The sequence below is a fragment of the Physcomitrium patens genome, chromosome 12 (assembly GCF_059467195.1).
Source record: "Physcomitrium patens ecotype Gransden chromosome 12, ASM5946719v1, whole genome shotgun sequence".
Taxonomy (NCBI): domain Eukaryota; kingdom Viridiplantae; phylum Streptophyta; class Bryopsida; order Funariales; family Funariaceae; genus Physcomitrium; species Physcomitrium patens.
The window spans coordinates 11,117,284-11,126,371 of record NC_143421.1 but is presented as its reverse complement, the minus strand read 5'-3'; the positions used below and the strand labels follow the sequence as shown (position 1 = coordinate 11,126,371).

At 37.5% G+C, this 9,088-nt stretch overlaps 1 protein-coding gene across 2 annotated transcripts; it reads right to left on the bottom strand.

Moving 5' to 3' along the window:
- Positions 1-2,743: 2,743 nt before the first annotated feature.
- On the bottom strand, positions 2,744-5,357 carry LOC112290015 (putative ribosome-binding factor A, chloroplastic). Of its 2 annotated transcripts, none has more exons than XM_024535883.3 (5): positions 5,102-5,357; positions 4,832-4,909; positions 3,929-4,117; positions 3,408-3,581; positions 2,744-3,212 (listed from the first exon to the last, which is right to left on the bottom strand). In XM_024535883.3, the coding sequence occupies exons 1-5, from the start codon at positions 5,171-5,173 to the stop codon at positions 2,913-2,915; spliced, it is 813 nt and encodes a 270-aa protein (XP_024391651.1). In that variant the 5' UTR covers positions 5,174-5,357; the 3' UTR covers positions 2,744-2,912. The 2 variants fall into 2 exon arrangements, with proteins under 2 accessions (XP_024391651.1, XP_024391652.1); XM_024535884.3 differs by having other exon boundaries at positions 4,832-4,901.
- Between the last annotated feature and the right edge of the window lie 3,731 nt (positions 5,358-9,088).

Sequence of the window (9,088 nt, the reverse complement as noted above, 5' to 3'; positions counted from 1 at the left end):
ACACCAAGGGAGGCAAGTCCCGTCAGCACTTCTACATACCAGGATATTTTCACTCCTTGCCATGATGGATGTACAGAGTTTATTCTTCATCCACACTGGGACCATAAGATTCCTCCGCCACTCCACTTCCCAAACAAAGATCATTGTAATAAAACCCACCAATCTTTACACTCAAGAAAGATAGAAAGCAAGAGAGACTGTGATGTCTATAGGGATTCCTTCAAAAAAGGAAGAAGAAGAATAAATGAAAGCATGAAAATGAAACTTATTGGGAAAAGGATTTAAATGCGTGAGGAACTTTTAAGTGTTCCTTCTATGACGAAAAAGTAAAAGCTGATAACGAATAGGGCTTGTTGTGGTGGATAATAAACCATCCTTTTATAGGCATCTACATTAAAAAAAAGCTTAAAGTTGATTGGATTTTATTGTCGCCTCCGTTGACCCCCGTCAGCAGGAGCCCACCAAAGACTCAGCTTCGTAAAAGCGAGAAAAAGGCCTTTTTATCTAGTTGAGATAAACTGGGCCGGGCCACAGTTTCCCACTTGTGTGGAACAGGTGACGTGGCACAGGCTTCGGAGCCTGACGATTCGGGGCCCTACTACTACCGTACCGAAGGGACCCCGAATGCCGTGTCTGAGTAGTGTGGAGTGTATGGAGCTTCTTCTACTCCAGCGTCGTGAAAAGGCCTTCTCTCTCTCTGTGTCTTTTCTGTCCCTCGCATTCGCGTGAGAAGCCCTGTTTTTTGCATTTCTGTGATGTCTTCGTAGGTGAATTCTAGTGTGCCGATCGGTGGTAGGTTTATTTTTCCCTTTTTTTGAAGTCTCTGGTGTTGGTGTTTTAGAGAGAACGTGGGTTGAGGCTTGAATTCGAGCGGCGTTTGGTCATACCTCAGCCTGCGGTTGTTATTGGGTGTCGGAGGTAGCATTAGTATTACATTCTTCATTCTTAGAAATGGCAATAGTTCTCTTTAGCAGTTCTGGCGATTAGGGGTAGAAGCATGTTCATAATTTTTCAAAACGTTGATTCTTTTCATAGCCTTTGTTGTGAAGGTCTTGGGTTTGAGCTTCATCGTTTTTGGTATCTTTTGTTTGTGAATTCTGAAAAAATTCATTGTTGCAAGCGCCTTACAACATCTGTAGCGGGGAAGCGAAGTCAATTTTGGGAGTGGCAGCTAAGTTATCCCTCAAAGATTAACGAGAGGTTTCAATATTCGGCATGATAACCATCCCGATTTGTCGAAGCACATTCCAAGGTGAGGCTATGATGTCGTCTTCACCGAAGAGCTTGGGTGCTGTGAGTTCGTGCCCCAGCCCCAGCCCCAGACGAAAATCACCCCATGGTGTGGTGACGATGGTCTTTTCCAGTGCTTCTGTCAAGGATCCTCAAACCACCCTAGGAATCGAGCCTTGTGCGAGTAAACATGAAATCAAGAAAGTATACAGGCGACTTGCACTTCAGTTCCACCCCGATGTCTGCGATGGCAACCATTGCACTAAGAACTTCCAAAAGATCAACTTTGCTTATGAGACTCTTCTGAGCATGACATCCCCTCAATTCGGGGAGTTTGAGGATGACTTGTCAGACAATCTTGAAGGTTTCGCAGGCGTTAACGGGGACTCGTGGGAAGACTGGGAGGAGTGGATGGGTTGGGAAGGCGTAGGTACCCGAGACTATTCGAACCATATCAATTACGCCACATAGTTGCCCAAATCATGCACGAGTTCTTATGTGACATATGATTTTACGTTGTATTTTGATGAACCCTCTCTGCAGTTGCCAATGACTGAAGAAACGATGAGTATGTACACAGCGGCGTTCGTCCCGTGTGGAAGAAGAGTGCAGTAAGCTTGTCCGCGAATTGCAGTTTATCTGCTTAGAGGTTGTATATTTGAAAAGGATGCCGTCGATTGTAAGGAAAAAGGATGACGTCATTGTAAGTATTCATCGCTCCACTACGCAGCCAAAGGCTTTGTGGGAGATTATAAATCTTAACTTTATCGGCTCAAGCCATGTGTTTTTACCACCAGTTCGTTTGTGTAATTTCGCCTTGGAAACCATTTAGACAAAAGAAATTTTCGTATTCCGGGCCACTATCTTGTGGGTACGGACGCTTGCTTCTATTGGTGATGAATGTTGAGGCGGGTTCGCATGGTTTACAAGTCTTTGTGAAACGTCAATCGCAGTGGCAATTGATGCTCCATGAATTGTATGGCTGCCTTGCTATAAGTTTTTGGCAGAACCCGTTTCTGGCTTTACGGATGCCTTGGTTGGTTACAAATTTGTGTAAAGTGTGGCTACATGCTGATCTTCTCTGATGCATGCATTTGATGTCACTTAGGTCTGCATTTGTGTCCATGTGTGCTTCATTCTGTTGCTGCTGGGTGCTCATTGCACTAAGGGACATGCCCTCTGCATCGTGGGGTGCATGAGGGGGCTCGCAGAGCACACGTAATTCTGAAGTGAGTTCTTATTGCTATTCGTATTTAGATTCTAGAACAGTCGAGAGGCTGGTCCAAAATATTTCGTAATTCTTTCCATTGCTTTGCAAAAAAACTACTGACATTTGAAACGCAGTTTAGGCAGCTGAGTTTTAAATGTCGCCGATTGTGGAGCGAAAACTAAGATTAGTCCAGCATTTGGGCAATGATCCAGCAAGTCAAAGTAGAGATGCGAATTCGAATACCACCGATCCTCTTGACTTGGTGGTTTCGATACTCGAGTCCTTAATGTGGACCTACACAAATAAAGCAACTCAGTGTTCATACCATTATGAAACTAAGCAGCAGAATTGCCAAATATACACCTTCAATGGTCCATGAAACAGTCTTTTTCTCCGTAGAGTGTAAATATCGACCAAACTAAGCACACGAGACCCCATCTTTGCCTGAGGTATATGCACTGAAAAAAATTGTTTACTTGATGTATATGATGTTCTCATCGTCATTAAAATCTAAATCCTTAAATTCATCATCATCCCAATCTATATCATAATCATCTGCTACTGCTTTTCTTGCGGTAGCTTTGTCAGGTGCTTTTGATTTAGACCTCTTCTTCTTCGGTCTCGGGGTTATTGGAGAATCATCTTTCTCTTCAAAATCAAGATCCAGATCGGAATAATCATCATCCACAGGAGTAATGGGCTGCCTTGGAGAAGTATCCCCACTTTCTTTCCTCTCACGGTCTTTCTTGACCTTATCGAGAAGTTCAAGCACCTGAACAATCCGATCACAATTTTAGACATAGAAAATATGATCAAAGTCAACATAACCTGAAATAAGTTGAATGTGCAGAAATAGTCATCTTCCGCAGCATTTGACATTGAAACTCCTCGGTGTTCGTAATACAAAGGATGAGTGTAGGTGTCTCTCCAATATTGAGATCAATGGTGAGGGGGCAAAAATGCTCACCCTGCTTCCTCTTTCTAAGGATTCGTCTTTCACAAAACGAACATCAGGTGTCATGCGTAAACTCATTCGCTTTCCCAAACCCATGCGTACATACTTGGCCTTTGACTTCAATCCTTCCAAAGCTACCTCTTGCTCTCTTTCGTCTCCATAAAGTGAAACAAATACTTTAGCAACCTGTGCGTTTCAAGTCATCAACCCCTATTTCAACGATGGTTTAACACATGTACCGTACCGACACCTCTAATGTCACTAGAACATGTTTTATAAGCAAACTAGAGGTGTCGGTTAGAGGCGAAGACAACAAGAAATTCCTTGTAAAACACTCGGAGGAAAAAGGAAAAAGAACGCACCCAAAAAAATATCACACATAAAGGGTCCTAATTACCTATTCGTAGGTCCAACACGATCTGGGAATTGATATCCCTTATATGGGCATCATATCACTGATACAAGAATCCCTCAACAAAATCTTCCAGTACAAACTAACCATCAAAGAATAGGAGAGAGTAGGGAGAGAAAACCTGCAAGTCATTAGAAATTTCAACGTCTGTAATGGTAGCCATAGACGATAAATACATATCTGCACCTAGGCCAGATTCAGGAACAATGGCCTGTCGAAGCACAGTATCATGTAATAGCATGTCAGCTAACTCCCTATGTATTTGCTGCTGAACCATCTTCACTCGCCTCGGGTGTGCCATGCAAACTACCTGCTAACACTCCCATAACATATTGTCAGTGGCCAGCCACAAAAGCAGAGTTCCCGACTATAGGTAATACAAAATTGCAATCTTAACATTCGTTGAAGTATGTGCATACGTGCCCGAAGGAAATCTAATACTAACTTGGAAGCCAAAGGGCGATTCCCATTGAAAAAGCATCAGTGTTCAAAAGCATTACTAATGTCCCTTTGATGCAGTCCCTACCCTGTGGTATCCTATCGCACAGTTGTTTCAGTTTTTGCTATAGCACCATCTGACCTGCACCTTTATTCAAGTCTACATATTGAAAATCTTATTTTCAAACACGAGACGTGTGTAGTTTTGAGTCCTGACTTAATTGGGTCAGTTCTCTGCAAAGTCTGCTCACCTCAACTACTTCCATTCATGGTAAGAATGCAAATTCTGATAACATGGTAGAGTGGGGTATACAAATTAGTATAAATGTGAAAAGTTCTATCTAAATTTTATTCAGTTCTACCCAAAACTTGAAGCTTATCTGTCATTTTTGTTTGCGAATTGTGAATAATATTCTTCTCCACGAAACTAATGCTCTATCAAAATTACAAAGAGAAGCTGCATTCAAAAATTTATGTGAAACCTAAAATAAAAATCGACCAAACCTAAACTGCAATATGCACATAGCTTACGAACAAAGATTTGTAAACTCCTATGACGTCATTTCCAGAAGATTTCGAGGGTTACCTTGGAAGAGGATTTTCTCTGCCACGAATCCCGCCTCTCCCAAACGCAAGGCCCGAATGCAACTCCATCCCTGCAAGTCTTAAGGAGCAACAAAACCACAATAATTTAGTATCAAGATTGAATCTCAGAACATAATCTTCTCGATTTTACAATTGTTTCTTCGCAGAACGTGCCGAGGTGCCGAGGGCTCCCCACACCAAGGTGAGCTCAAAATACCACTAAGTCACGAAAATCAATTCAACTCAACCACATGTGCCGCAAGAATTATACCTGCAAGGTCCGGAGACGAGCACCAACGCAGTTGGCAAAACCGCCGAGAGGCGCAGATACAACTGCGTTCATCCTGCAGCCTCAGCGATACACGCTCTACCCACGCCAAATCTCCGCGACTAAATTCCCAACACAACAGCAGAATACGCTACCAACGCCACGCGCAATCGTAGAAAAATTGAGTGTCGTTGTAATAAGAAAGTTAGGGTTAGAGAGATTGCGAACTAGCACAGAAATCCACCATCTCTTGCTGAAAGAGCCGCAGCAAACTGCTCAAATGCGTGTGATAGGATGGATAAGGGCCGACCGGGTGGAGTTGCCGTGCCGCCGTGTGAAAAGGGTTAGCAGCTTCATCACGCCATCCTCCCTGCCCGGGTGACGTGGACTTCCCCATCATTGATATTTCTGGCCTTCGTTGCTTTTCACCTCCAATTTTACCCTGCCCTTGCATTTAGTTTACCCTTTCTAAAACTATTTCCTCGTTTTCTACATTCAATGGTAAATTCTATGGGGTGAATCATGTTGTTTCTGTTTGTAGTTCTTTTTCAGCTTTTCATCATAATTTGTACACGAAAATATCACCCACAAACCTTTTATGACTGTTTGTCTTTTCTTTTCTATTTATAAAAATATTTTGTTCTTTTAGCAATTTGGGTTTTACCAAGGTTAGTATAGATATACTTTACAGGAGGAACATCAAGTGAAGCATGAGTATAGCTCTAATAATTTGTGTGAAAGTAAAAGGAGGAGGAAATTGGAAGAGAGGAAGAAAAAATAATAATAATAATAATAATAATGAATCCAAACTCAAAATATCATGATTTGTTGTCAAATTGTGTTGCTCTGTCATTGCTTTAAAGCTATCCTTCTTTCTTTTATTTTTGTTGTGGTCATCTTTAAATCTAATTTGAATGGAAATCTTTTTGAAATTGAATCAAACTTTTTTCACATTTTCAATCTTATATAAGTATATAAAAATAATCTCATGTAACAGTTCTTAATTCTTTGTTTCTCTTTTGTTTTGATCTTCATTCATATACATTTAATTGGCAATCAAACATTTCTTTATATTTGGTAGTAAATAGCATAAAAAAAAACCCATTCTAATTTTAATTCTAAATTTATTCAAACTAAAAATATGTAGACAATGACTTGAACATGATAATGTTTAATATTATGAGTAGGATTGTGTGTGTGTGTGTATATAGATATATATATATATATATATAAGGAATAGCTAAAGCAACATCTCTATGTTATTAACACAACACCTCCTTAGGTTTTCATGATTAAATCAAACTATATCTTGTCCCGTCTTTGGATTCGAGCCCTGTGTCCCATTCTCAATCCTTGTTCCTTGTCATGTCCCATTCCCAATTTCCATCTCCCATTCCCTATTTCAATCCCTTCATCTCTATTCCTTGCTCCCAATTCCCAATCCGACTCTCTCATCCCCTGTTTATGTTCTCTATTATTATGAACGGTAACAATAAACCTTAAACAAGTTTTTTTTTTTTTTTTTTTTTTTTTTTAAATATAAAAAAAAATTGTGACTAAAATGTTGAAAATATTTCATTAAAATCTTCTAATTGCAATTAAAAGATGATACATCGTGTTTTAATTTAAACATTATTGGATTACTTGATCGTGTTCTATATATTTGTAGAATCTAAAATTTTCCACATGAAATCTAAAATGTGCACATCTTTTGAAACAGACATCATATGTAAAATCCATGGCTAAAGGCTTTAAGGTTCAAGGTTGGTTTTTCAAGTAAGGAATATGAATTGCTTGAAAAGTTGTATATCATAGAAATGGGAATAAGAATGGGATGGGACATGAAGGCTAGGAATGAGGACAAGGGGGTAGAAACAAGGAACATGGGTTGGGAACATGGGTTGGGAACATGGGTTGGGAACATGGGTTGGGAACATGGGTTGGGAACATGGGTTGGGAACATGGGTTGGGAACATGGGTTGGGAACATGGGTTGGGAACATGGGTTGGGAACATGGGTGGGGGGTTGAAAATCGGGACACGGGACAGGAATTAGGAAGGGAATTGGAACTTGGGATGAGAATTGAGACTTGGGATAAACTAAATTAATCATGAGAATCCAAGGGGGTGTTGCATTAACAACACAAGAGAGTTGCTTTAATAACTCCATATATATATATATATTACAAAATTTATTATATTAATTTTATTAGTTTCAAATGTTGTTGCTGATGCACATGTACAAAAAAACTTTGTCTCAAAAATTTCAAACTGGTGTAAAAATTTGGAATAGTAATTTAAAGTATACTTTCATCTAACAAATTCTTTAAGCATTATTACATAAGCTGATTAAAGCTATAAGCTTGGTTTCAACACATTTATTTAAAATATTATAGGCGGTGATCATTGTTTTGAAGGTTTTATTTTTTATTTTTTATGTGTAAATGTGACATTCCTAAGGTCATTTATTTTTTGTTGTGTGGAATAAAAAATAACATAGGAATTCCAACTCAAATATATGCATCCATATATGTTTGAAAGGTATATTATCCATCCATGGCAAATGACTATTGTACAAAAATACCAAAATAAAACAATATATATATATATATATATATATATATATATATCATCAACACCTTATTGTATAAAATAAATGAAGAAAAACATGTCTTTTTTTTTTTTCTTTCTTTTTTGTCAAATGTTTTTCTAAAGTGATAGATCACACAAAACTGTTTTTGTGATTATAGTTGTTAATTTGCATCAATATGATTTTTTCATCTGTTTTCAACTCTTTCAGACATGTATTCTAAATGTATAGTCTAAAATCCCAGAATAGAGAATAGGCTCTTGATGAATCAATAAAAGTTTAAATTATTAGGAGGGGTCAAACTTTAAAAACAAAGGTGGATATGTGATATACAACTTCCTCACATCAACATTGTTTTCAGAGGATATAAGCACTTCTATGCAATTTGATATACCATCTCTAAGAGGTGGTATTATCAAATATCCACCTCTTACATGAAAAGATATTTTTGCCCTCACATGAGCCAATCATCCTCTTGTGTGCTTGCCCAATTCCACTCATTTCATTACCTTGGTTTTCCCTGTTTCCTTTTTAGGGTACCACACTTTACACCTTTTCTCAATGATGTTTAAAATTTAAAGTAAGGAGGATTATATCATAACATATTAGCAACATTCTTGAGGTAATATAAACTAGTCTCTTAGATTGGCACGGACTAATATTAAATCTGAAAAGATGTAAGAACTTGTATGATTTTGGGATTTTAAAGTTTGACCCACCATATTGATGAATATTGCAAATAAATATTGTTTTGTGTCAAAACAGACACTAATGTATCTTTTGTCCTTGGTGCATTGGTTATATAACTCATTTGTATAAAAGACAGACTTCCCATTGTTGGAAAGAATAAATTTTCAAAATTAAATAAAACATTAATATAATAGTATTATGTGTATATGCATATATGTATATATATATATATATATATATGTACATTGTGTGATTTAGGCCAAATAAATTAATTAGTAAAAAAACAATTTCCAACATTTTATTCATTTGTTGTTGCAGATGATGCTTATGATTGGATGGAAAAACAACAAATAAAATATGATGTTTCGCAAATTTTTTTATTCAATATATATATATATATATATATATATTTGTATTAATATTGCTTTCATGATTGCTTGAAAATTTTCTGGCCTCGTGGTTCAAGTAACTCTATCAAATGATCAATCTATTGTTACAATATATTAATATTCAAGTACTTGTGATTATTTCTGCTGTTGTTGTCCAAAAAACATTCCAATTATTCTCATTCATTAAACCAAATTAATTACGACATATATCTGCTTAATAATATAAAACTAACCAAAAAAAAATCATAGCTTCTACTTGTTCAAGTATATTATCAAAAAGTTTTTTTTTTTTTTTTTTTTTTTTTTTTTTTAAATGTTAAAG